A 27,930-nucleotide genomic window follows, 5' to 3' on the forward strand; every position below is an offset into this window, starting at 1 on the left:
GTTCTTCCAATGGACAGGATAATATGACGTTTTGCCACGCTAGCAGAAATGACAGGCTGTACTTGAGCACAGCAATGCTTTGAGTTAAATGCTTTCATTAAATGTTCATTTGTAAAGGGTTGATTGAAATGTATTCATGTGATGATGTTCTTGAACCTTTGTGTGACCTATGTTGATGTCATTATTGTCCATAAAAATATTGTGTAGACTTGCACAAGTTGAGCTTGAGCCTTGAATTGCTAGCCAATAAAATATTGTTACAAAGTCACTGCTCCCTTAGCTTCTTTAAAATGCTTTTAAAAATGATGGTTAAAGTTTTTCTTGCAATGAAAAATGAATGAATTTGTTGTATCGTAAAAATCTAAAATATTATGTATTTTCCCAAATTCACAATATTAAAAAGTTTAAAAATAGACGACCCAAGTGATAGTATCTTTTTTTACATCAACATCTCACATTTATTTTTTTGTTTAAACTGAAGTTACAAGACAGAAATAAAGGATGGTAAAGATTGGTTCTGTTCCAGTAGAATTTAAGTGCAAGGAATTGCCAACATCAAAATATTTATGCCCTTATGTTAAAACAAGAATCTTTTTAATTGTACTATTCTCAAATTACATTGTTTTTCTACACAAACGTTTTGAAATGTTATGAAAGTGGCCAATAATATGCTGATACTGCCAAATCCTTTTCATATTTCAAAAATTCTCTTTCACAGGTACAAAAGACAAAACATTTGACCTTACAAGGATATTTTTTTAAACAATGTTCCCCAATTTCCTTTTCCTACAAATTTTCCAAAGTCTGTGCGACTATCCAGCAATGAGTTGTTTCCTACTTATTCTAATTGAAAACCAATCACATCCATGGTTCCCAGCCCTGCCAAACTCTGCCAAGCACATTTGGGTCCATGGCTTGGTCCAGCAGACAGTCCACCTGCTTCTCCACTGACAAGCCTGCAGCTGGAAGCTTAGCACGGATGTTGTGCTCCTCACTCCCCAGGGCCACAGACAGGAGCCCTGGGAAAGAAGCGTCCTTCTCAAAGCCCAGCTTCAGCTCCTCACTGACAAAAACAAAACAACATCCAATCACACACATGTCCAATTCAAATGATGCCATTTTGAAGGCTAAAAAAAAGCCTCTGAAACAGAACTTAGATAATAAAATGTAATTAATTTGGTCTAACATGAATGAAATCCTATTAAGTGGTCCAACGTATTGTGATGATTATATCGTATATGATTATATACCTGGTGATAGCAGCTGGATTTGCTCCTTCTAGTTTCCTTCTGGCAAAGTTCACCTTCTGCAGGGGGTACCAGTTGATTTCTTTGGTGTTCACGTCTTCTGTCCATGTGCCTCCTTTCTTCAGCTGTTTCAACTCAAAGTTCTGTAAGAGAAACATCATTTGTAGTTCAGTTTGTTAAGTGTGAAGTATTAGAAAAAGGTCTCCATTTCATGTTTGTGTCAGATATTACAACTCTAAAGAGACGATCACCCCACATATTCTGTCTATCACACATTTAAGTTCCCAAACAACCCCAGAGATGATCTCCCATACTAATGCCTTATAATCTGCAGTTAACTTGTTGCACAGTGACAAATCAGTAATTCAATGTTTAATAGGATATTTTCGAGGGAGGAGTGATTGGTTACCTTCCAGTCCAGTGAGGGCTCCTTGACGAACACATCCATGGTGTTCAGCAAAAGGTCTGGCTCAGCTCTGTAGGCTCGGAGGGAGTGTACCATGATGCTCTGGATCAAACCCGACTCCTTCAATGGTTGCATTAGATTCACAAACTGCTGTGTCAGCCGGAATGGCATGAGCTCAGGCACAGGGAGGAACTGTGAGGAAATACAATTCATTTATAATAGGTCAGGTCACCCACTTTGGTACCGACTGAAATATTTCAACATTCATTTTAAATGCAACAAACAAGAATAACCTGTGTGGCTGAACCGAATGCATGACCAAAGTCGATGCCGATCATGCCTCCTGTTTCCATGTTGATCATGAAGTTGGAGAGATGGCGGTCTCCAATACCTAGAATCCAGTGGCTCACACAGAGCAAGGCATGTGAGCTGATGAAGTGTGAGCGCAAGGAAAGAAAGGCCTCAGGGCTGTTGCACATCTTCAGGAAAGCTCTCCTGCGAAATACAAAAAGAGAAGAAATTGAGTTATGTTGTGAAATGATGTTATAATGAGCAGTTTTATTTAATACAAATTAAACTTACTTCAGGAGATCACTGGGTACATGCTTCAGCACTTTGGAAAAGTTGTTGACCGTCTCATTACGTTTGGCTTTCCTGACAAAGGATAAATATGCTGTAGATCATGGTGGTCTGATATTTCACATTTGATAATACTCAATAAAATTCAGCCAAAACTTTTAAGTTTCAGGATAAAAAATGAACACTCAGGAAACTTACTTGTAAGCTGAACCATATAGTGCTATACCGATTGTCTTTGGACTGATGGTTTGAAGCCATTTATTGTAATCTTCGACACACCTTTAAAAGAAGAAAGACAATATATGTTTATTTTAGTGTTATTGTATTTTATATTTTCTTTAGACCTTAAAACCTTAAAGCCATCCACGATATACAGTATCTTGGATCTCAAATTCATAATATTTGATACAAATATATATAAGGTGGAAAGTTTAATAGCTCTGAAGATTTAATTTCAACTTAATCACTCAAGACATCTAAGTTATAAGAGGGAAATATAAATACTGTACCTTCCTGCTGTGTCCCGTTCAGCGTCAGTCATTGTGTTGTACAAGAACTCTTTCAGAGTACAGGTATTCTCCATCCATTCAATGAGACCGATTCTGGAAAGGCAGTGAAGATGGCAAATTAAACTTCACTGAACAATACTAGTATTATTTCAATTTGTATTAGTGTTAGAAAATATAATCGTTTTTGTATATCTAGACTTTGTGCTGTTTTTAATCTCTTCCTTGCTTGATCCCGCTACCAAAGAACATAAAAACAACCATGATCTAGTCCTACTTCAATTTATGTAAAGATTACATGCATTCAATTCAACTGGAAGAACAGAGTAATGGATAAGCAGAGAAGCCCACTACCTTGTGGTGATGGGAATGACTTGATAGGTGCGCAGCTGCATGCCTCTGTTGGTGCAGGCCGCATCGTGACTCAGCAGAATGTTCATGACAACAAACAGCTGCTCGATGCGTTGGTCCTGACGAAGGTCCTCTCCACCCTTCACCAGGAAGGGGTGGTCCCGTTCATCATCCCCACGGATGATCAGACGTTTGGGGTGGCGAAGAGAGGACATCACCTTTACCTGCGGGGCATAACATCAAGCTAATGTACAGACCTTAAAAAGGGTTAGAAAACTATTATTTTACAGTAAATGTCAAAATAAACATACCCTTTCGTCAAAGCCTGTTATTTTTGCATGATACTCTGGCAAAGGTTTGGATCTGCCATCATATTGTCCTATAACGACAGGAAAGAAAAACAGCTTTATCAGTCAACAGATTAATCAACACCTACATTTAGAGAGCTCAGATTGCCCTGATTTGAATAGTGCGAGTTTAAACTGACCTGGAATCTCTAGCTCATTGTTGAATGAGTCAGCTTTAAATCCACTCAGCAAGGGCGAGTATTCCTTCAGATTCCCTGGTGGGTCATTTGGGAATTGACGCATGGATGATGCGAGATTATCCACCTGCCGCACAAAATTCTTCTCTTTCCTCTTCTCAAACAGTTTGCTGCCTTTAGGTCCCAGTAGTTTCTCCACCTCTTTGGAGAATTTCTGTTAAATAAACAAACAAATTACGTTGAATAGTGCATTTGTGTAGAGTAAACATACTTTTGCTATACGAAAGGGATCAAAGAAAACAAACCTTGATGAATCTTGTGCGAAACTTTCCATGACGGCCCATGTCACGATCCCCGAGGGAAGAGAGCATCTCGTCATACATGTTGGCCATCTGCTTCTTGTCGAAGCTTGGTCTCTCCAATTCATTTTTCACACAGTCCCACCAATCCTGTGTGGGCCAAATGACAATCATCAGGTAAAGACAGGTTAATAACCAGGGGCCGTTTGGTTAATTCATGGTTAAACTTGCACTTATTACCTTAAAAAGCATATCAGGGTTTGTTAGCTGCTGCAGTGCATCCACAAAGTTTTTCACAGCTTCTCCTTTATCAAGCATGCTCATGAGCCTGTTAATAAACACACAAGCACACACACACACAATACCAATAAATAGTAATTTATGTATATTAAAGTGTCTTTTTTAATTCTTCCCCAGAATTTCTTTTTGGTAGTTTACCTGTTGACAAATTCCTGCTGCCTGAAGCCTGTAGCGGAGTCCTCAAACTGGTAACATTCTCTGCTGATCATCAGAGCGTAAACCAGTGCCTGAGGGTAGCACTCTGCTATCTGCCCAATGCAGTGCTGCACGGCCACTGCTTCGGGCTTGTCCAGTAGGGCAACCATTTGGCTAATCCAGCCAATCAGCATCCAGCATGGAATGGACATCATCTACACACAGAAACAGATGTTTTAATATGGCTTTGCTTCAATTCTGTTTGAAATCATGCGGGAAAAACAACCTTTCTTCACAAATTCAAGATAACAAAAACTAAAATAATTGATTTTTAAATGATAATCCCTGGTCTTAAGATTCTTACCTCTTTTGTTATGAGGTCCAGTGTCTCAGAGGGGTACAACTCTATGATCTGCAGCAGACGTGGGAACTTGAGTCGAGCTTCCTCTGAGTTCATCTTCAGTGCTTTCATCATGCTCTCCACTACATGAACAGGCAGCGACAGCAGGTCTGGAAATTGGCTTTCTGTAACAAAACACAAAAAACATTACAAGTTAGATCACTGGGTTACGGTTGCATGATGGCATGAAAAAACGTAAACAGTAAATAAAGTGTCCTCAGAGTATCCTTTGCAAACCATTAGCTAATATTATGTCTCACCAGTATCTTTCTGCTCCTCCTCCCGCAGCAGCTTGTCACAGAAGTTAGCCAAAGCCATGTATGTCTCAATGATGCTGCTGCTCTCCACACAGTCCTGAGTATAAGACTGGAGCTCTTCATCAGCCTTTCTGGTAGCATCACACAGCAACTGCAATGCTTTTAGCTGCAGCCCCACTTCCACTTTCTGCAGGAAAAACAGTTTTTAGCAAATCATTATTTTTAACATACAACACATTTTTGCACAAGACATACTGTACATTATATGTTTTAAAAAATATAAGAAGGATACCTACCTTTGGATCTGCACTGGGCCAAGCATATCCAGAGAGCTGCGCAATTCTCTCTGCTTTCTCAGCTTCAATAGTTCCCAGCACCGAGGGGCTCTTGCTTACAGCTGTTGCCAGGATGTCGAAAGACGTACCCTGGAGTATCTTTTGGAATCTGAATATTTTAGCTGTGGCGCTCTGACAGTCATCCTGAAGGTCCTCTGCAGAAACAAAAGAGCTGACATTAAAATACAGTCACACTTTTCAGCATTTCACAGCAACTTAAGTAAAGTTATACTTGAGTGTCATTGAAATAATCTCAACAATGTCATATGCTGATTACTTTATATGCGTTACTACAACTGACTAACTAACGCACAAACTATAAATAGCGTCAAAAAGTGTAAAACTAAAATAAAAGTGTCTTTTTCCAGAGTTACTTAGCTTAATGCCCCCAAGGAATGGCCTTACAAACTTGAAATGTGGATATTAATAAGTAGACACCCTGACTTACACATTTTTAAACAGGAACAAGTGCTAAAAATAAAATGCTTGAATGCTGTTGATTCTCAGTTGTGTTATGGCAAAGAGTTCATACAGGAGTTATTTCCCTTGCTTACCCAGGAGTGGGACAATCTTCAGCACTGTACTGATTTGCTCCACAGGACCCTGGGCCAGGCTGCGTTTATGGTTGTAACGGCTAAAGCTGTGGACCCACCGCAGCAACCAGCCTCTGTTTGCTTTGGCCTCTCCGTGAAGTTCCTTCAGCAGCTTGGTGGCCACAGGAAAGTTATTCTGAAAACAACATACATGTCCAAATTGAGTGTGTGGTAAACACGTGATAGCACAAGAAGAATAACCTCCACAGCTGGTTCCTCACCTGCTTCCACGCGCTGTCGGCCATTTGTAGCTTCATGTTGAACTTGCACTCATTAACTAATGTGTCAATGTCACCTTCTGAGTCGTCCACCTCCATGCTGTCACTGGGATGGTGGACCCTTAGCTTTTCCCTGATCTTGTCCAAGAAGAAACATCTGAAATGTGGAGATCAAATGTTACACATAATTTGTTTTCTGATCATTTACACAAAATGTTCCTTTCTTACCGAGATGTGATGATATCATCCCATAAGTTAATTGGATCCGCTTTAGCATCAGGGTACCGCTCAGTCCACAGTCGGATGAGCCGCTTTAGGGAGCTCACAGACACTAATGAATGAAAATGAATAAGGTATTGAAGAGTGTGGAAAAGCAGATTGTTTTCAAAGTATGTAACGAGGTCAGTTGTAGTGAGATTATACTACAGGGTATTACTTTGGATTAAATAATAAGCCTGAGGGGTCATTTTTTGGGGATATTCACAGTTTTTTGAGTTTTAAAAAGGTAGCATCTGCTCACCCTCTTCTCTAATGAACAGTAGGAAGTCCTGGATTTCAGTCAAAGCCTGCACTGACTGCAGGATGGTCAGCCGACTTTGAGTCAACAGTGTATCCACACTGGAGTAGTTCTGTAAGAGGCAAAGACATTGAATGCACTGCCACTTCCAATATTTTCGATGTATGAATTCTAAATACATACACATTATACTGTTCAGTAAAAACATTTTGTGTTGCTTTTGAAGTAAGAAGGAATAACAATTATTTGAAGAGTGCTTAACAGCCGACCTGCATGAAGAGCTGCATGGCGTAGTTGGTGTAGTATTTCGCGCGGTCATAGTCCTCCTGCAGGATGTAGAGTAAGCTGAGCTCTTGGCTGTAATGGCTTTCCAGCAGCTTTTTGCGCTCCTCCACCTTCATGGCTTTGTCGATGAAGGTGAGAAGAGTTTGGTCCGTCTTGCCCAGCTGCAGCTGCTTCAACATGCTGCGGATCATGTGCTGCAGGTACATGTCCTGGCACCAAAGAAAAGATACTATTAAGAAAAGCTGTGGTGCATAGATTTGGTACTCACATGTAGTTTAACGACATGCTTTGCATAAACTTAAATGACATCTGAATACCATTGATTTCATAATCCTACGATTTGCTAAAGAAATCTTTCTTCTTTTGGGGTCAAATTGAACCTTTGATTACCATTGCATAATTGTATTACTAAAAAGGACTAAAGATTCTAAGAGGTGTATCTGTAATGTAGGTTTTCATTTCAAACACTCCCTCGCTGCACTTTAAACAAGAGAAGAAGAATAGCATTTTGGTCAGAGTCAAACTTGCAGGATGTCATCTTCTTGGTACATTCCTTGAATTTGAAAGGTCAGATGTATTACCTGGTAGAGCGGCTCAGACCACATCTTCTCCAGGTTGGGTGTGGAGTTTTCATCTATGTTCACAGTGGAGCAGTACTGGAGGGACTTCCACTCAGTCAGATGACTGTAGGCCTCCATTGCAGCGATCTCCCAGAAGTCCTTCTCAGAGTCCGTTGGCTCATTATCACTCCACAGCTCAGTGTTGAGAGCCTGCCAGTATGGAACGAGTGTACAAATGATCAATACGTTTCACACACAGCAGGTAATCAAGGTAAAACTGAACCAATCCACGTGCCTAGACATGCTAAATAACCACTATAGATGTATTGTATTGGGAAAAACTATACCCCATTGTAAAGCTTAACAGCTTCTGCATAGTCATTGTTGGCTTCAGCTTGAAGTGCATCACAGGTGATGGACTTGGTCCCAACTTTACCACCAAAGATGCCGCGCACAACATCAAAATCCTCCAAAGATCTGTAAAGCCTGGAAAACAAAAAGCATTTTTAGCACTTAACCAAATCATCCAAGACCATTAATTACAACAATGTATTACCTTGCAAGGTGGATCCATTTGTTGGTATCTGGGGGGATTTCTTTGCGTCCTCGGGAGCGCTTGGCAGAAGGCTCTTCGTGGCCCCCCCCGCCCTGCAACAAGCCCTCCTCCAGCAGCAGGATGCCCGACGGCTGCTGGAGGCTCATCAGGCAGGTGGAGCTGATGGCTGCTGGATCCAGCTGATGGAGCTCCTTATGCTGGTGGCACATGTCCTAACAACACAAGCAGGATATCAACTCAACCCATCAGCTTTCGACCTTAGGGATATAGTTTTAGGGTTGACATTGATAATCAAGTTTCAAAATACCTTCAGTATGAGAACTAGCTTTTTTCTCATTGGTCATTAATACAGTGTAATTATTACCAATACATCTTCCATTTTAGCCCTTTAAATGTCATTTTTCAGATTTAAGACTGCCATAAGAGTTAAAATATTGAAATGGTTAATTATTCTCAATGTCTTACCTGCACACATGCTATGAATGGAGGGAAGCAGAGGGAGCTTTTGCTCAGGAATGTATTCATGTTGCACCGCAGCTCCTCTTTAATCCTCCCGCTCTCCTCTCTTGTTTTGAGTGTTTCCATTTCTTGAAGGATTCCAGCAAACAGGGAGCTGAACAGCTGCTTGGCTAAAATCGGATCTCTCTGTAGGACCACGCAAAGAAAGGGAAAAGTCAATTAGCTGTGGTTAAAGTTTCCGGGCAAGGGCACAGAGACCTCTGGCAGTCTAACCTGGGCTAGTGCTTGGAGAGGGGCGATGAGGCTGCTGTACGGGATCTGGACGTCTGGAAAGTCTCCCACTCTGTAGTTACGGTAGAGAGTCACCTGAGCCTCTTTTCTTAGCCTCTGATCAGCTTTGTCTTCCTGTAGGACACCAAACAGAACCATTGATGGTTATAGACACTGGCTGTATTCCTTAAAATGAATTTGTGGTGCCATTCAATCTTCCACAAAGGTTGCAGGTTTATTACCTTTTTCTGTCTTTGATGTCGGATCTCTTTTTGTGCAAAATTCAAGCTGACTTTCTCCTGATCCTTGAGAAATCTGCGTCTCAATCTCAGGATGTTATTACGTTGCTCGTTTGCAGCTGTTAACAAAAAAGATTCTCATAAATAGAATTTCTATCAACATAAATAGTCATACTGCACATGAAGTTTTCGACACACAAGTTATTCCAACTTGATTATATGACCCAATATTTCTATATTAGAACATACTTATGTTACGTATTTAAAAAGGTGGGTTTATGCTTTTAAAAGACTAACCTTGTGTGCGGCTGTCCACCTCATCTGTTGATGCAGTGAGCCGCCTGAGGCCAAATCCTTCTCCTACTGGCCTCCTCGCTGCAGCCTGCCTCTCTGATTTCTTATCAAACACCATCAATGACGACAGAGACTCAGAGCCAAGGGTGTAGTCTGCTAGTGTATCCACACTGCTGCCCGTCAGCCAGTTATATGCTGTACGTCGACCTGGGGAAAAATCAATTCAAAGGCAAATATATCTGGTACCTCACATGCCTCGATCATGAGTTATGCTTCAATACCAGGATATTCAACTCTATGTACCTGCTGTTTGAGTTTGGCTGAACTCCAATGAAGTCTGAGTGGCTCGGACCTTCCCCTTTATGCTTCCAGACTGCGTCGCTGAAACACTCTCAGGGATTTGAGAGCTTTGGGTTTCAACAAACATGGGAGTCATTATTGTACTCCTGAAGCGCCAGTTGGAATCAATCACATAGTCCTAGAGAGTGAAAAACCCATCACACTCATCAGTTACAAACCAATTCAATCTTAAGATGGAAATCTTTGAGAGACATGAATGCTGCAGATTTCAACGGACCTGGAAGGTACACTCTGACAGTGGATACTCAAACATGTTTCGTTTAAAGTCGGGACTCTGGCTGGTCGTTTCCAGCAGCAGATTGGTAGCCAGGCTTAAGAAACACTTTTCTATTTGACAGGAGTACAGAGAACCAAGCACTGCCATCATTCGCTCAAGGGTCGCAGTGGGGAGGCGCTTCTCCTGACTCCAGAAGTTCCGAACATAAAGCCTGAAAACAGAATGGAAGAGGGGTGTTTGTTAAAAAAAACACTCACTACTGTATGGTGGAGGGTTCAGGATACACTTCTTCTGGGTTATATAAGAAATGATAACATACAATTAAGGCAAGTGAGAAATATTGGGGACTTACTGAAGGCCTTGGTTTTCTTCAGATAGTCCCTGAAGTAAAGTTTCTTTAGCTGCATTCAAGACCTCAACCGAGGTGTTGTCTTCCATGCTCTCTGCATCACTGGACGAATAAGAAAAACAGTATATCATTAAAGACCACATGAACTCTGTGTGTGTACCACACACACAAAGAAGTACAGTAATGCAGTTTAATTAAAGCATAGAGCAATATAACACGAGTCATCATGGAGGATTTGCACATTTGACTAGTTTTGCCACCTGGAATGCATTTTTACCCACATTGTAGTGGTTTAGTTTGAAGCCAAAAAGGCTCACAGTACCTGTAGTTGTCCTGGATCCACATGAGGATGTCATACATCCTCTCTCTGCACACTGGGGAAGGGTGGGACACAAAAGCCGTCACGGCTCCCAGGAGCTCCTGAAGCTCAACTGGAGTCAGGCGGGCCATGATCTTGTGGATGATATCCAGACAAACTCTCTGCCTCGATTCATCCCTGGAGAGATGTGCAGACACATGGTTCAGCAAAAGATAAATAAAAACCATTCACATTTGTGTCACATCAGCTAAATAAAGGACTCCCTGTATGGTCAATCTCTTTGGAGTCTCTGTATTTGATTCTCACAAAGGAACTGGATGTACTGTTTTTGTGTGAAGCCGGTCATTTAAAAAGTATTTAGGTTATTGAGAGAGTTCTGTTAATAAATTGCTGCACTGTATGAATACTATACATATTGCCTCCTGTACCTGTTTAAATTCCCAGAATCATTAGAATCACTGAATACTTATAATAATAGGCAATCAGGCTTTATTAAAACAGAAAAACAATAAACCATCATGGAGAACCGTATGGTTAGGATTACCTATGGCTCATCATCTGAATGAAGCCTGTGGTCTTTAGATGAAGAAAGATGTCTGGGATGAAATCAGCTCGGCTCAGCACGCACTCCAAACAATGAGTCTTTAAGATGCCGTGCAGCTTCGGCAGAAGGGAGAACACAAAGTTGACAAACCTGAAAAAGTTTAAATAAAACTGCAGTTACAAAAAGCCCCAGACAAGTTCGAAAAACGATTTCATTTCAGAGTAAAGGATTTTGGTAAGGTAAAATTCCTCTTGTTTATTTATGACATTATTTGCATTACGCTGAAATAGCATAAACAGATTAGAAATACAAACTCACCGATCCATGAATGGAGGAAAGTGCTTTGACACTTTGTTCAAGCAAATAATGAACTTGTCATCCATGTCTTTTTTCTTCAGATTTGTTATCTTACTTGCAGCAAGACTGAGAAGCTCTTGACGATGCTAAAGAATAAAAACAGGAGGGATTTATCATCTAGATATACATCTGCATCAATTGTGAAAACAATAATTATTTTTCATCTGAGATCTTTGCTATTGAGGTGCTTTGGGCTATCATCAGACATAAAGGTAAATATAAAGTAACTGTCATTCAACAAAACTCGGAAGGTCTCATACATTGTCCATTTCAGTCATATTCTTCAGGACGAGGCCGATAATCTCAGCAGCAGCTGCGTAGACTTCTTTGTACCTTACAAAGGTAACGTTGTTGGTGAGAGACTGAATGTACCTGAAAGAAATACACAGGACAGAAATGATTAAAGACACTTTGCAATATGTGAGGTATAACAAACATGTAAACACATTGAATTATTTCACCTAAATGTGCCAGCTACAACTCAAAAGGTAACATTTACAGTATATGAGCAAATGTAATCATGGTTTTGACAGGTGACACGGTATGCTTATGTTGTCATTTAGCTACACTATTTATTTTACCCATCATATTCAATTCCACAGGAGGCCTCGTGGGCAGGGAGGTTGTTGGCCAGGATGATTCCCAGCAGCTGAAGTCCAACAGAGTTGTCTTTGCTATTTGGGTCGGTGCCACGAAATCGGTCGTATATCAGACTGCAAGAAAAGAGAAAAAGTCAAGGACTGGTTCAATTATAATTTGTTTGAAAAACACAGTAATGATGCTAGAACACTACCATAAGTACTACCTGATCTATTGAGATTTTCTGTGAGTTGCCAAATAAAAAAAAAAATCATAAACCAATTTCAACTATATTGATTTTCACAAGACATTTCTCGATCTCCTTCATGCAGAGCGTGCAACCTTCAGGGAACATGCATAGTTTAAACAGTGTCTGTGTCCTGGACATTTCCACTGAGCCCAGGTTGTTTCACATGGAAATGAACTGTTCAGTAAGTGTGCAAGTTCTACCTGTAGGGCACATGCAGACAGTCTTTCCAGCACTCTACGAGAGTGCGAATGATCTCCAGATTGTGGCGGAAAACGGGCCTCTTGGAGTGGAAACAATGCTTCATCAGGAACTCTAACAGCCGGTTGGCAAGCACTTCATCTCTGGGGTTACCCTGCGACAAAAGAATCCTGTTACTAAGAATATTAATAGATTTGATATGATAATAAAATGTAACAATAGCAAGAAAAGAAATGGGAATACTCTCACAGAGTTTAAAAAGTAACATATATATATAATCATTCTTATACCCTGAAATGACAAAATGTATTAATGATTTATATAAATGTAAACATATGCCACCTTGGGGCTGGCCAGGCTTGTCCAAGAGAGCACCGTGACAACAATATCCACCACCATGAAATGGATCCCCCCTCCTCCGTTGTTTCCAGAAACCACGACCTGCAGGAGCGGCCCCAACCAGTGTTTGGCGTATGGTCGGAAAACCTGGAAATATCAGTGCAATTTGTCGACAACACAATAGTGAGCAAAACATTTTCATGGGGTGTCACAAACGGGTGGATTAAAAAAATCATCATATTTATTTATTTACAAAGAAAGAAAATGAATGGATTTGTATTGAAGGACATTTACCTCCTCTGTGTTGATGATGAGCTTTGAGATGAAGAGTCTGATATTCAGAGGTGTTGCTGGATTTGAGAGTTTTCCATGTAGAAATTTCATCCATGGAGGAAGTTCATTAGGCATGTTTCCCTGTTTCATTAGCAAAGGAGAGAGCATTTTCAACAACACAATAATTATACACATGATGTGAAGCTGTGCATATTGTGACTGGTTCAGATGGAATAGTTTATTAACTCTTCTTCAGTGCCACTGACCTGTTCAATTTTGGGGGTTATGTTGTTCCTCAGCATGTGTCCAATAAGACCAGTCATGGTCGCCATGCATTCATGCTGATTCAGCTCATCCATTTCTAGATCCACCATTGCATCCTGGGAAGTATTTGCCTCTTCTGTCTCCTGTCCAAAACCAACAAACTTCCTTATCAACATAAAAAAACAGATTATAATGCAATACGTTTCCCCTCAATCATCTGGGGACAAACTGCCAAAACCACCATATAACACTTAGCCACGATATTGGCTGTAATCTGTTTTATAAAAGATAGAAGAACAATCTAAAAAAACTCACCCTCTTTGCAACGGTGCGTCTCTGCCCTTCTGGGTTCTGGGAGCTCAGGGAAAAGCTTTGGACTCCGGTGGAGAAGTCAAACTGACTCATCTCCTCACTCAGGCTGCTGTCGGCCATGTAAGACTGGGAGGACAGGTACACTGGTGCTTCTGTGGAAAACATAAAACTCATGATCAAACACTATCTACTTACGGAGAACAAACTATAATGTTGGCAGCAGTAAATACCTCCGTTCTCCTCGCTCACTTCACTTCGAATCATGACGTATTTCTTCTTTCTCTCAAGTGGGACCTGATGATTTGTGTATGTATTAAACCATGAAGGCAACTCAAATAACAGTGTTGTTCAAATGGGTAAAATAAAAAACATACCTCAATTTCAATTGGAAAGTTGTAGGTCCTTTCAATGTCAATGATATTCTCCAGAATGAACTGATTCTGCACAAGGAAAGAAAAGCACAATCTTTGAAGTCCTCTAACTACTCAAAGAGAACATCATTACTGTCTTCCCATGGATTAGACTACAGTTGAATATATTTATTAAAGCTGGTTGTTACCTTCTCTGGTTTCTCACTGAAGAGGAAGCCATGGTAGAACTTGGGCTCATTGAAGCTGCAGCTGATGACAGCGATGGCACAGTTGTATGCGGCACAGTGATACTGTCTCCTAAGTTTAAGGAGCTGAGACTCACCAGCCATATTCTCAGTGAATGCTTCAAAACATGACCTAAATGAAATAAAATCAATATTCATCATGTATTCCTGGAAGAATTGGTTCATTTTACATCACTGTTATGTTAATTCTTGAATCGTAAAAAGTCTTACTTGATCAGGGTCTTGGTCATCTCATTCCCCTCCGTTTTGTCTGAGTAGGCTTGATTAATGCGGGACTCCTTGGAGTAAACCTCATCTTTGGGAAGGCGGGAATACAGGAGCTCCATCAGCTTGTAGCAGCCGTTCTTCTTCATCAACTGGATCTCGAATTCTGTGTCATTTGACTAAAATCAAAACATACGTTTAAACCGATTTCATGACCTTAATGACCAAATATCCTTGGAGAACATCAAAAACAAGCATTGAGAAATATTTTAAAGTTAAGGTTAAGAGGCAAACCTTAGTAAAGCGGCTAAGGAGCAAAACTATTATGTCGGAGACATTTGCCACGAAGAAGTCACTCAGGGCTTTGGTGCCACAGTGAGTCACGAGAGGCAGCAGAACCCTCTCCATCATGGCCTGCAGCACGGAGCTCATCGGCACCTCCCCCTGCTGGATCACCCCGTACACTGTGCACAGCAGCTGCAGCTGCCGCTCACTGCTCGACCTAGTCAGACATGATGAACACAGAATGGAGGCAAAATAAGCAACTCCTGTACAACCTAAGGCGACGCTCCTTGTCTGGTCCCATTCCGAAACTGGGAAGTTGTTTCCCCATCAATGATGAATGGTTGTGAAGGCTTTACTTACCGCTTTGCAATTCTTTGGAAGCAGGTTTGGAAGGGCTCCTCCATGATGTGTTTTCTATCTCGACACAGAATCCCTGCCATCAGTTTTAGCAGGAGTGGGCTCTGGGAAAGCTCTAGAGCATCCAGCATCTAAAAGACAGAAAGACAATTGGTGGATCATTCCCGAGCACCAAGTAAACCCTGTCTTATATTGTTAAACCACCAAGAGAAACTTGCCACATGAGAGTCTTTGAAAACATAAGAGTCTGCTTGTTAAAAGAAAATCGTAATCTTTGCTGACTTTACCTTTCGGATACAGTCCATGTAGTTGTTGCGGTGAAGCGAGCCCTTCCCAAACTCATCAGACTGCATGGGGAAGTGGGACACTACCAGAGAGTCAAGAGCTCTCTGCAACTCAGTTAATGGCTCCTCTGGGAGGGTGGTGAAGAAGGGCAACACCAACAGAGCCTGACTCTGAAGAGTTGAGACAATTCAACAAAAAAAACATAATCAGCTCAAACAGAAAAGGTACAAATCATACAGTTGTTTTTAACAATGCACCACAGTGACTTTAACATATACCCATCGCATTTCCATTACCTTGAGATTCAGTGGCAGAGTCATGTCAACCAGCAGCATAGTGAACGTGGAAAACACCGGTCTGAACGCTTCATGGTTTGTATCAGAGCAGACAGAGGAGTCAATCTGATGAGTGGGAAAACGTTTTCATGAAATAAATTACATTTAGAAAAAATAAGAAAAAATACCGGGTAAGATAGCCTTGCATGCTTGTGTTGTTCTTTCCTGGACCTAGGATGTTTTTCTCAGGGACTAACAGTATTAACTTCACATCACATTACCTGTAGGAGTTTAGAGAGGAGCAGCAGAGTGGCCGTTTTGCTCTCTGGAGTTGAGGTGTGTCCTTCCCACCAGGACTGCAGACTATTCCATCTTCCCAGCACCTCTTCAACCAGCTGTTTTCCCTGAGTCTTCCTCACAGAGCGCTCTTTGAAGCTGTGGTCCAACATGCCGTTCAGCAGCACACTCACCTGGTGAAAAATGGAACAGAACAAACAAACTCAAATGCAGAGAAACAATAAATTGTCTGTAGTAGAAAGCTTTTCTGAATCTAATTCGAAATGGGGGAAAAAAAATGAATGAGCTACCATGCTGGGGTTTAGAGAGGAAGCTTTCATGAGGCGTGGCACTGTGGTGTTCAGACTTCTCAGCAGCTCAGTGTTGATGGTCATCTGGAAGAGGCTGTAGAAGTACTCGCCGTGTGAGAAGCTCAGGAATCTATTGCTGCGACATCCAGATATTGGCACAGAAAGCATGATGGTGTTCAACAACAAGTCCACCAGTTGCTCACTCTGCAGGGAAACAGTAAGCATGTGTCATTATTAGGGTTGCAAAGGGGCGAAACATTTCCTGTAAATTTCCATGGGAAGTTAAGCTGGGGAATTTTGGAAATATTCCATATTGGAAACTGTCCATGGGAATAATGGGAATTATGGGAATGCATGGGAACTAACTGGGAATTGAGGGTAATGTAATCGAATTGTATCATTTTATTTTGAAATTAGCCATTGCGACTTCCGACTGATTTTGATAGAGCAGGTAACATATGAACACAGCCCTCTGTGGATGTCAGCATGAGCAAGAGAAAGGTATCCGAGGAAAATCGTGTTTTCCAAGAAAAGTGGGAGAAAGAATATATTTTCACTGTAAACCACAATGTTGAGTATGTTTGCAGACCGTTGCTGGAATGAAAGTAAGCAACTTGAGCCGCCATTACTACTATTTTGTGTGTGTGTGTGTTCCAAGTGAATCTGCGGCCCCCTGGTGGCCAGTACATAAATTACGTGGCACCCACCACCATCCAAGTTGCCCATCCCTGCTGTAGGGGGTGTGGTCTCAATAGCCATGCAGTAAGCAGTGTGCTATGTGCATGTGATTGAGGAATGGCATGGATATTCAAGTGTACTTGTATGGCATCGGTTTGTTTTAGTCAAAATTATGCTAAAATATACTTTCCCCAACTATATTTAAGTTTCCTATGAAGAGCCAACCTTCAATTTTGAAAATTCCCAGTTTATTCCCGTAAATTCCCATGGAAAGTTTCCATCTGTGAAAATTCCCGGAATTTTGCAACCCTAGTCATTATTGTAGTCACTTGGCTGCAGCTCCAATAACTCAGTGTAAGTAGTTTCAATGTATGATCAAATGTAACCCAAAGTGAGGTAGAACTGACCTGTTGACTTAGAGAGAATGAGAGCTGAAGCAGGCTATCCGCCAGCCTCTTGGTATTTATGTCCAAAGATGGAAGTGCCTTCCTGTCCTCACCGGGTGCTATACCTTTATACACTGTCATCAGAAGTCTGGACCCAAGGGATTGGGCATAGGTGGCATCCTTTCACACCACAAGAAACATAAAAACACAAAGAAAATAAGTGCATGTTCATTAAGTTGAGTTTGAAGATGTTCTGAGTGTTTAATGATCATGAAAACAGAATTGCATAGTCGTCTGAAAAACTTGAATACATGGTGCTGCATGTATAAAGCTGATTGTAGGTTAATAGTCACATGATCAAATATGAATATGACCCAGGCCAAATACCTGACTGTGCAGGATAGAGCTGAGGAAGTCGGCTTTGAGGATCTGCGTACAGGAAGACAGAACCATCTCCATCTGGTCGTGGCGGCTCACAGTGCTGGACTGGTAGAGGTCTACAGAACACAACTCCTCCACACTAGATACATTACATTTGGAAAGAAAATAATCCTGGTGTTGATAATTCCAATTTATTTTCAACTTAATCCATCATATTATATATTTATTTCTTGTGTTGTGTGCCTAAAATAATACTAGTGAAAGATGATTGACATACCTGTTACGGGAGATTTTTACCCGCAAACTGCTTTCAAGACAAGAGCGATAAGGTGAAGCCAGCAGGGCCTTCAGGAGAGGAACACACACTTCTGGTAGGTTCTTCATTACCTCAACATCTGCCATGTTGAAACCTACAGCAGACGGCTCACACACCACAAGCGCAGTCAGCTTAAAGAAATCCGAGACAAAAAGGTCTTGCTCCAGAAGCTGTGAACAAATGAAGGAAATTGTGAGTCAACGAAAGGAAAAATCAAGGTTCTTTTTTTTAACGTCAGAGTGATTTAAATTCAGCAACACCTTCCAAAACTCCTGGTCTCCTTTGACAAGAATCATGGTGGTAAACTCCAGCAGGCGGACAGTGATGGTGCACTTGCTGAAGTTGAACTGGTCCACTTCTCTGGGGCTAAAGTGAGAGGTCTTCTTGGCGAGAGGGAAACAGCTCTCTGCCGCTGCCAGTTCTTGAGTTGACAGCTCGGTCACAAAGAAGTGTATCGCTTTAAGAAAACTTGATTTCTCCTCAGAGCCTTGACAGGGAAATTGAAAAAAATACAGTATTTATAGCGTTGTCAACAACAGACATATTATTTAAGTACTTGTAAGATTGCAAGTGTATATGTTGTGCAGTTGATGTCAGAGAGAGGGATGTCCTGACGACTTACTAAGCATCTGATGAGGCTTGATGATTTGTAAGTGGATGAAGGTGTTGTAGCAGTCGAGGGCAGCCAACAGCAGGTCCATCCACTGCAGGGTGGCTCTGACACTGAAAGGCCCCGTCAGGTCCCTGAGAGTGGGCTGAGAGAGGAGACCTCCACCCTCAAATCGTGGGATCAGGAAGCCTTTGCCATGATCCTTCAGCATGCCATCCACCCACTGAGGTGGAGACTTCTTCCCTAAGTTCAATCATACAAACTTTATGTTAGTTGAATTCAAAATTACAATTCTTAAAATAATCACCATTTTTTCATGTGGTAGGATTGCTTACCTGAGAGGAGAGGAATGAACTCATAGAAGAGTTCCATGCATTTGTGGCGGCACTCGGTCTGAGGTCTGCCACATTGTTCCAGAAGCCATAAAAGCACATCAGAGAGGCACAGCTTTCCATCAGGAGGAAAGCCCCTATATGAATAGAAAGAGGAAAAAAAGATTATATTGGAACATGAAGTATAATGTACTAGAACGCAGCCTGTACACAGAATACTAACCTTGGGACACGCGTCTTAGCATTGTGCTGATTGAGACTGGGCGCCTTTTGATTGATGATTCTTTTCAGATGATCAATGGCAGTGCAACACTGCTGCACTGTACCTGAGGACGGAGGGATGGCAAGAACAGCCTCAGTTTTTTGCATATTTAAATTTGTTTTGGTTGCTACATTTATTATTTACTTGTTTATTTGCCTAGGATTTACTTTTGTTTTTGATTAGCTATATTTTAAATTATAATGTTACTGTTAAGTGCAACGGAGCCTTGTTTAACACAACATGAGTGCATAAAAAGGTTCTTAATACCATTCTAAATCCACTTACACGTGTCTTGAAACAGTTTGCTTTTTTTGCTTCTAAGAAAAAACGCTGCTCTTAAAGCATACATTACTAATTATTGTTCATACATTGCTAAAGTGGAAGATCAATTACCCAAAGATCTCTCATCTGAGTGTGCAAGAGCCAGGCTTTCGACAAATATGACGAGAACTTCAAAGATGAATTGCTCCACCAAGGACTTTTCCTCCCTGCAGGGACAAATACACAACAGAAATGAGATAATACAGTACAAAATCCGTCATTTTGGAAATGTAAAACCAGAAAAAGGTAATGTACCTGAATTGTCTGTAGATACTATTAAATGCCAGGGCTGCACCCAGTCTTTTGAATCCATTGGGGTGGAGAGCCAAGCTGTAGATCCGCTTAAACAAGGACTTCATGTTAGTCGGGCTCTTCTCCTGCTGCGTCGGGGTGGTTTGTTTGATCGACCATTTGACAAACTCCTCAATGCAGCGGCCACAGAAGTCTCTGAGAGTGCTATCCATTGGGTCAACCACACCATCCTGAATACAAATAAAAACAATGCAAGCAAAGGTCTAAGTGTCTTCTTAGGGTTTAGGTAACCTTTACTGATGCACAATTGCCTATGAAGCCCTTTATAGTATATAAAACACTTACCATAATGGCGTCTAGGACAGCTACTGTATCTTGGCTCTCAAACTTCTTGTTGTTTGTGAACCAATGAATCAGCTGCATTACCAGCGGTTCAAAGAGCTGTCTGGTCACCTGGTGAAGAAATGTCAATTCCCAAACATTACTGGCGACATAATTAAAAATAACAACCCGGGCTCTTCTGTAAGAACCAGGCTCTATTGTTCCCTCAATTGCCTTTACGCAATCAGACAGATATTTAGGCAGTCATTCATTTGTAAAAAGGTTTAAGGAATACAGCTTCCTTGACAGTATAGTTAATTAAAATACATTAGTCAAACAAATGTTAATTATATCCTTAAACTCCAACATATTCAAGGATTTTCTGGGGGAACATACCTGATCGACATCACAGGCTAGCCGCAGCAGCACAGGAAACAGCCTCTTGTGCAGCTTGTACATGGGAGGCAGTTTATTCTCCCCCTCCACCATCTGAGCACTCTTCCCCACCATGTACACCACCAAGCTGTGGAGAAGCTCACAGGCTGCTACCTGCATCACAAGAGAAACTGGATTAAAATAACATCTTATTTTCTGTTTGGTCATTCCTTCGTCATCAAACTAGCTTGTGGGAATTCTTTGATGTTACAGGACACACTTTGGTCTGTCGGTCACTGGTGGACAGAGCCAGTTCACTGATGTGAGGCAGAAATGGGTCGAGGTAGATAACCGGCTTCATATCGGCGAACGGGACTGCAAAGCTGAGCCGTTTCTCAGAATCCCAGGCGACAAATTTCTTCATCGTTTCCTCTGATGAGACCACTAAATGTAAAAAAAAGAGAGGCCAATGATCGACAGAAATAGCAATTGTCTACTCGCAGTCAAACCATCATTCTTGAGGAAATACCAAAAATGATAGTGTCAAATATAATGCAATGGCGGGTCAATTCTGAAAATCCTCACCAGTCACAAGGTTCCTGTTCAGCTTTCCTCCCAGATGACCGAGCAGCTTCACCACCCTGAGCCTCACAATGTCAAGAGGGGCATCTTCCTGCATTAACATAGAAGTAATTTCATGTTCACAAGTTCAGTTGTACTACTGTAGTATCCATTTCTGTTCTGCATGATGACAAGTCGTTACTATGATTTGTAATAGTTATAAAGTAATTTAGCTTTATAAGAGGTACAAATGGAAATTAAACGACTGCAGGAACTCTTAGTAATTGTGGGGGTCTTTAAAAATTGGACAAAGCATGTTTAACTGTTTCTATATTTGTATTGCTGTACTTATGCAGTGAACAAACTACTCCAAGGAATTAAGTAAACAGTAAATGAATCTTGTTATACAACAACTGCAGCCAAATTCTGATGGATTGTAGATAGACAAAAAAAAAACAATTCCTCTAGAATACTAAAAGATGTCTTCCCACTTTCCCGTTCAGTACCATGTTGAGCTGGTTGGATTTTTTCATGAGCCGTGTCAACACTCGTTTGTATCCTTTTTCACTTTTTGAAGACAGAGAAGACATCACCTCCCAGTTGCTCTCATCTTTGTCTAAAGTCAACAAAAATCTGCATTAGACTTTTTGTTTGGCAGATTTCTTTATCTGCTTAACTGAAATAATGGGAAAATGTAACCAAACAAATATGTGTGACCTCTCTTCATACTGTTGCAGACTTACTGTTAGTGGAGGTGCTTTTCAGGTATCCATCCAGGAGAGGAAGGATGCTGGTGTAGCAGTGCTGCATGGTCTCCAGAGGAATGTAGGAGGACCAGTCTTCGAGGGCGTCCAGGGCGGCGTTGGCCAGAGGAACGTGGCTCAGACCCAACTTCAGGGCCGCCTAGACACACCCAAAATAAAAGCTGTATTCATACATCCTTATCTAATTCAGAAAAATACAATAACACAGATTAAAGAATCCCACCTCCAGAGCAGGACAGTAGGCCTTGATGTCCAGAGCTACGATGTTGTGGTGCAGCGAGAGGACAAAGGTCAAGCAGGACGCCAGCAGCTCGTCTTTGTACTGCTTCATTCTCACACACACCTACAGAGAGACACACGTCACGTTCATCTCCTGCATATACATTTCCTCTGTAATGCTCCATTTAAGTTTGTGACATTCCCAGGAAATATTTTGAAGACATGTTACCTCTTTTCCGAACTTTGAGAAGAGTGCAAAACAAGAACTTTTCACAGCGTCACTCTGAGGGGAGGAAGAGCTTCTTGTGCCAACTCCCTGTCGAAAACAGAGGACAAGTAGTGATCACTTACATTGAATATATAGGAGAAAAGGTAATATAGAGGTAATACAAAGTTTGTTTTCTGCTATTATCCTATACTACTTTGATATTCCTTAAACGTGGTCCACTGGTAGAGATCTGTCTGGATCCTTTTCCAATGCCCTGAAAAATAAAACAATAGGATGCCTTGTACTGGTGGGAATATTACCTGGTAGTACTTGATTCTCTTGGCGATTTTCATGGTGACAGAGAGCAGCTTGTAGAAGCCACTGACGAGTGGATTCCGTATGGAGTGAAGGATAAGTTCATGGCTTAAGGGATACATCCAGGAGTCAAAATACTCCACATGTTTTGTCAGCAACAACTCGCTGCAAAAAAAACAGGGTGTCAAACAAATCGAATCACTTTTCAAGACCCTTATAAAGTCTTGAAGATCACCTCTATGTGTGTAGTCTTCATTACCTGCAGAAGTCAACCAGGTTGATAAAGGCAGTGAAATCTTTGATCTTATTGGGCAACAGATGAGCTGTGGGGTCAGAAGAGGGCAGGACATGGGCCGCATCATCTGGAGCCTGACAGACAAAGAGGCATGAATTAGGGTTCAATGGACAAAAAGGCTTTTGATGACTCCATCATCTCTCATCAACCGTCTATGATTTTCAATGAGACCTCACCTCCTCCCCTGTTGCAACTTTCTGCACAGACAAGTCCAATTTTTCAACAATTCTGAGAATTGATTTCACCAGCTCGTCATAAAGCAGACGGCTCAACGACAGGAGAGCAGCGTTCTGACTTTCAAAATCTCCATCCAAAAATCCTGAATCCTGCATACACACATGTAAAAAAGCCGTTGCTTAAGAACAAAGAAACAATTAACCTGGCAGGAGACAATGTAGACAATAACAATGCTGATATCTATGTTGTGATACATATTTGCTTATGTGCACACGTAAAACCCTGAAAAAACGTTGCAAAGCTAACATAGCTGTACCTTCAGCCGATCACAGTCCAGAAGGCTTTTGAACAGGGCCAGATAGTTCTGACTGGATGGAACTTTCCACTTTCCTGTACGCATTTGGGAAGATTGAGATTGACCACCATCTATGTCCTGAGAAGAGAAGGACAGCAAGCATATTTCTCTATCAGCACAGTAAAACACTTTTGGAATTATTTTTTAAATCAAATTATGACTACAACATCTGAAACATGCACCCGACCTCGGAGAGCATGATGGGTTTTGAACAGACACGGATCAAGCCCTGGTGCACTGTAAAATAATACAAAAGTAAATTCATTAGCCGATGTTATGTGCAACCCCTTTACAGATAATGCTGTTAAAATCATGATCTTAGTAAAAAGGTTTATTTTTACTTTATTACTGGGTCTCTTCACTCATTTCTATTTCATTACGGGCTTTTGGTATAATGTGCTGGTGATAAACGTACCCACGGAGCTAATAAAGCTCCACAGCACAGGTCCTTTGGAGGCCATGGCCACCAGCACCTTCAGGATGGACCTGCAGCAGACGCTCTGCATCCTCTCGCTGTACTGAGGGAAGTTGTCGATCTGCACCACCATCAGGCGCTCCAGGAGGGGGGTGTACACCTCTGGAACCTGACACATTGAACACAAGGCAGATGGTTTAGGCCAGGGGTGTCCAAACTTTTCACACCGAGGGCCACATACATAAAAATATACGAAGGGCTGTGCCGTTCACTATAGGTATATTGCCTCATAAGTTAAGTTATAAGTCAGCAAAATCAATCAAATGTAGGTAAATTATGCTTGTTACTTGAATATACAAACAGCCTACATCCCAGCTCTCCATGGGGTTTCCTTTATTTTGTTGGCAGCTCATTCCTTAAAACAGGAGCCTCAGATTTCTTATAATAAGGGGAAATAGGAAGGGTATATTTCAAGCTTGTTATGTAAATATATCATTAGGCTTTTTTCTTATCAACTTAGATTTGTTAGAAATTGTTTTCAACTTTAATGGACTGAATGTATTTCAAACATTTGGCTTATTAACTCATGAACTACTGTGTAATATAAGTTTACATATATATTTGAGAAGTACAATATAAGACAAGCACAAGTTTCATTTGTGGGTCATATTTCATTATACTTTTTGAATTTGCTGAGGGGCGATTCAAAATGGTCCGTGGTAATATTTGTGATTGATTCAGCAATCTTTGGTCGAAGTGAGTGACTGACTGCAAGTGTGTTACCTTGTCCAGGTGGATCAGGACGCTCGCTATAGAGTCCAGGAAGCTGGGCAGCTGGTAGAAGCTCTCGTCCTCATCATCAGACTCAGTCAGGTACATCTGCTTACAGCGCTGGATCAGCTCTGTGTACATCAGGTCCACGTCTTGAGGGCAAACTTTCTTGCAAGGCTAAAGAAGAAAACATGATTATTTTGTCTTGTATTAAGTCTAGAATGTAGATGAAACCAGTTTGGGATTTTACAACTGTAATCAAACCAAACAAGGCAATGAACATACGCCTGCAAAGAATCCATATCCTCTTATAGCAATGGACAGCTCCTTATGTGTCGAGTCCATGGTCTTAATGATGCCGCAGAACTTCTGCATGAAGAACTTCAACTTGCTTTTGTGCTCCTCAATATTATCTGCCACCAGAATAGCCACCTGAACATGATAATAAAATGAATGTTAATCTAAGTTGTTGGAATGACAAAAGATACATTATTTTTATCATGAAGTGGAAAAGCTTTGAAGTGTATTACCTGTTTGAGGAAGGCCTCAAGTGCATAGTAACTGGTCTTCTTCATCTCAGCATTGATGTGTCCGCAGTGCTTGGACATCACCTCGAACAAAGCTCTGTAGTTGTCCATCAGGCAGCTGCTGAACTGGGATGCATGTCTGGCGATTAATCTGAGCCCGGCTGTTTGACAAACAGAGACGTATTAGTTTTCAGGGAGTTTTATCTTCAAGGTATTATTTAAATGGCAGGTCTTACCAAATGTGACAGCATAGCGGCTCATTTCCACCTACAACAAAAATAAGGAAAAACAAGCAATCACAGGAGTCATGTTATATAGTATCCCATTTGATGTAAAAGCCAATAACATAACATTACATGCATAATCTATAATCTTAGAGGGTTTTTTATAGCAACAATGACATTTACCTGGGGACTGATTGCCTTCATGGCATATTGAAAAATGTCCTTAGATGTTGCTGGGTCTGCAATTCAGAGACACAAACAACATCATTGTAGTATTGAAAATGTTTGTCCTCCATTTTGGATAAATAGATATTGCAAAAATAAATATGGTCATTCACACCTTCTTCCATAGTTTTGGGGAAGTTGACCATTAATGCGGTGATTCCTCTCAAACATCCAGCCACAACATACAGTTTTGGTTCCTTAGTTAAAGAGGTCATCTAAAACACAAATGAAAAGCCACATTAAACAAGCTGTGTTGACACAGAATCTGAAGAAAAAGCCACACTGATTTTTAAAGATAGTCATTTTGCTCAATTCACTTTTATCTGTTTGCATACCTGTTCCTTTAGCTCTCCGAGATAGGCTTTGTAGAGTTTGTCAGAGTTGTGGACCATCTCGCTGGGATGAACCTCTGCGAGAACTCCCAACAACTCATAGATTTTGCCGAGGACTACGATCAAAGATATAAAACGTTTATGTTAATACATATTCATTGCCTGTATAAAGTTATTCTCATTACGGTGGTGCCTTTGATTCAGGCATTAAAGGAAGTCTCACCAGAGTCTGCTAGTTTGCTCTTCTGACAGAGTTCGCTGTAATATCTGGTGAATATCTCACAGATTCGAAGGTCTGCGACCACACTGGAAGCTTTTGTTGTTTGGAGAACCTGTGAAGAGTTTTTGACAAGAACAATGTCTAAGAAGCAAATCCAAACAACTTATTTTCATACTCACACATTTATCAACCGTACTGTATGAATAGTGTACCAGATTGCAAAGAGAAACCAACCTTTATGAGGAGATCCAGCACTGGAGCCCTACACTTTGCCAGTTTTTCCTTTGTATACACAACCATGCATGTGTTCTGCACAATCAAAGCAATGAAGAGAAACAACATACTTGATTCTGGAATTCACATGAAAATACTAACAATCTTTTAATCTGGTTTTAAATGGGGAACTTACTCTTATGTCAATGGCGTAAGTCTTCTCCCAACCTTTGACTCTTGGTGAGACCCGGTCCAATAACTTCTCCAAGAACCCCAAGATCTCCACTCGGGTGTCCCGGAACTGAAACACAGATGTTTTCGGTCATCATGAGAACTTTTCAGTGACTTTATTTACGAGATGTTCAATGATACCTACCTCATCTGATGGCAGGGACTTCCTGAGGAAGCTGAGCAGTCCATAGTCTTTGGAGAACAATAAGGACATCTGTAAGGCTTCAAGACGAGGAGGATGGGATCAGAAGGAAATGTTAATATTTGTTTTTACATTCTTCTTATAGTGTGTAAATCACAATACCAACACTAAACTATGCACATTGTTAGCCCAATTGTATTTTAATAATGAATACATTTGTTGGATTATAAAGCAAGTACGATGGATTTTGTTGCTACAGCTTAGATAAATAGGGAGTGACTAATGTCAGCCCGGAAACAGACTACCAGGGTCAAGATCTACCATGTAATATGATAATATAAGTTACCATATGTTGAATAAAGTATGAACGAAAGAATGAGCCCCCTGACAAAAGGGTGCCTTGGAGGTAATTTGTGGTCAGATGGAACAACTCCCTGCAGACTGCACTACTTTCTGTTGCAAATCCACTTGGGTTTAATACTGACAAACTTATTTTTTGGAGATTGTTTTACTAATTCCTTAGTGCATACTTCCAATGGAGTTATGGTTAGCCACCTGCAAGCTTTGCTTAATGTCACGTGGTACTAACAGTGTGTTCAGGATGAGGTTACCGCCCACAACAGTGAGTTTTGGCGGAAGAACATTGTGTGATACAGGCAAACTTAATACAAACTGAAATCTGAAAGATATTGAAATTATTTCTGCACGCCGAATGATTATGTTCCTTATAATACATCCTAAATCACCTTATCCTACAAGTTGTTCATCGCGGGTTAACAACAGTAGCATCATTAACACAAAATGGCCATATTGTTATTGGTGTTTGGCGCGGACACAAAGCGTTTCTGCTATCTATGGGAATACTTGATGGACTTCATTGTCTTACCAAGTTCATTATCGGTTGTTAGCATGCAGTCCTGTGCCAAGTCACCGACAATATCGTGAGATTTCAAAGCTGCAGCCCGTGGGTCTTCATCCGAAAGGGAGTCATGGAGTTTCAGAAGAAGCCCCTGGATGCCTCCAGCAGTGTTGCTGTCGGAAGACATATCTGCAGACTGGATCTAAGGTAACGTTAGCATCACATTAGCATCATTACTTTCTCTCTTAAGTACACAAAGTGAGAAAGAACTCTGAACAGCACTGTCAGGCATGCACAGCCATTCAATCTCCAGTTGTGAAGCACGCACATCAGGAAGAAGGATGGGATATGTTTCCTTCAAAATAAAAGCCCTGGCAGTGAAG

The 27,930-nt window shown here is 41.1% G+C and overlaps 1 protein-coding gene across 2 annotated transcripts; it reads right to left on the reverse strand.

Moving 5' to 3' along the window:
* Window positions 1-432: 432 nt before the first annotated feature.
* Window positions 433-27,859, reverse strand: prkdc (protein kinase, DNA-activated, catalytic subunit). 2 transcript variants are annotated; one of them, XM_034132550.1, is made up of 86 exons: window positions 27,575-27,859; window positions 26,692-26,768; window positions 26,512-26,616; window positions 26,337-26,411; window positions 26,106-26,214; window positions 25,886-25,998; window positions 25,666-25,765; window positions 25,509-25,564; window positions 25,338-25,368; window positions 25,105-25,262; window positions 24,860-25,006; window positions 24,587-24,751; window positions 23,804-23,972; window positions 23,576-23,625; window positions 23,350-23,466; window positions 23,033-23,182; window positions 22,821-22,930; window positions 22,567-22,726; window positions 22,268-22,354; window positions 22,043-22,162; window positions 21,799-21,958; window positions 21,562-21,671; window positions 21,080-21,167; window positions 20,775-20,938; window positions 20,516-20,668; window positions 20,144-20,251; window positions 19,802-20,028; window positions 19,619-19,713; window positions 19,187-19,289; window positions 18,967-19,100; window positions 18,644-18,874; window positions 18,282-18,508; window positions 17,983-18,191; window positions 17,712-17,844; window positions 17,346-17,504; window positions 16,261-16,464; window positions 15,955-16,143; window positions 15,695-15,799; window positions 15,401-15,568; window positions 15,117-15,244; window positions 14,766-14,973; window positions 14,478-14,650; window positions 14,211-14,379; window positions 14,026-14,091; window positions 13,882-13,945; window positions 13,655-13,803; window positions 13,342-13,479; window positions 13,097-13,216; window positions 12,806-12,949; window positions 12,466-12,617; window positions 12,018-12,149; window positions 11,697-11,808; window positions 11,398-11,522; window positions 11,080-11,229; window positions 10,539-10,712; window positions 10,220-10,318; window positions 9,868-10,078; window positions 9,594-9,768; window positions 9,294-9,497; window positions 9,000-9,115; window positions 8,761-8,892; window positions 8,494-8,673; window positions 8,029-8,240; window positions 7,820-7,958; window positions 7,494-7,682; window positions 6,897-7,121; window positions 6,631-6,739; window positions 6,339-6,441; window positions 6,114-6,267; window positions 5,854-6,028; window positions 5,261-5,454; window positions 4,968-5,151; window positions 4,672-4,832; window positions 4,311-4,522; window positions 4,113-4,200; window positions 3,879-4,022; window positions 3,577-3,787; window positions 3,401-3,468; window positions 3,093-3,313; window positions 2,742-2,834; window positions 2,431-2,511; window positions 2,236-2,307; window positions 1,947-2,148; window positions 1,657-1,845; window positions 1,251-1,390; window positions 433-1,063 (listed from the first exon to the last, which is right to left on the reverse strand). In XM_034132550.1, the coding sequence occupies exons 1-86, from the start codon at window positions 27,732-27,734 to the stop codon at window positions 859-861; spliced, it is 12,318 nt and encodes a 4,105-aa protein (XP_033988441.1). In that variant the 5' UTR covers window positions 27,735-27,859; the 3' UTR covers window positions 433-858. The 2 variants fall into 2 exon arrangements, with proteins under 2 accessions (XP_033988441.1, XP_033988440.1); XM_034132549.1 differs by having other exon boundaries at window positions 13,342-13,482; window positions 27,575-27,734.
* Window positions 27,860-27,930: the final 71 nt, after the last annotated feature.

Source organism: Trematomus bernacchii, unplaced genomic scaffold (genome assembly GCF_902827165.1).
Source record: "Trematomus bernacchii unplaced genomic scaffold, fTreBer1.1, whole genome shotgun sequence".
Taxonomy (NCBI): Eukaryota; Metazoa; Chordata; class Actinopteri; order Perciformes; family Nototheniidae; genus Trematomus; species Trematomus bernacchii.

Bases quoted from the DNA above. Each gene is read 5' to 3' on its own strand.
- prkdc (XM_034132549.1), bottom strand. From the start codon at position 27,734: ATGTCTTCCGACAGCAACACTGCTGGAGGCATCCAGGGGCTTCTTCTG. The intron at 25,766-25,885 runs GTATGCAAACAG...TTTGTGTTTTAG, and splicing joins TCGGAGAGCTAAAGGAACAG to ATGACCTCTTTAACTAAGGA. The intron at 21,959-22,042 runs GTGGGATTCTTT...GGGTGTGTCTAG, and splicing joins CCTACTGTCCTGCTCTGGAG to GCGGCCCTGAAGTTGGGTCT.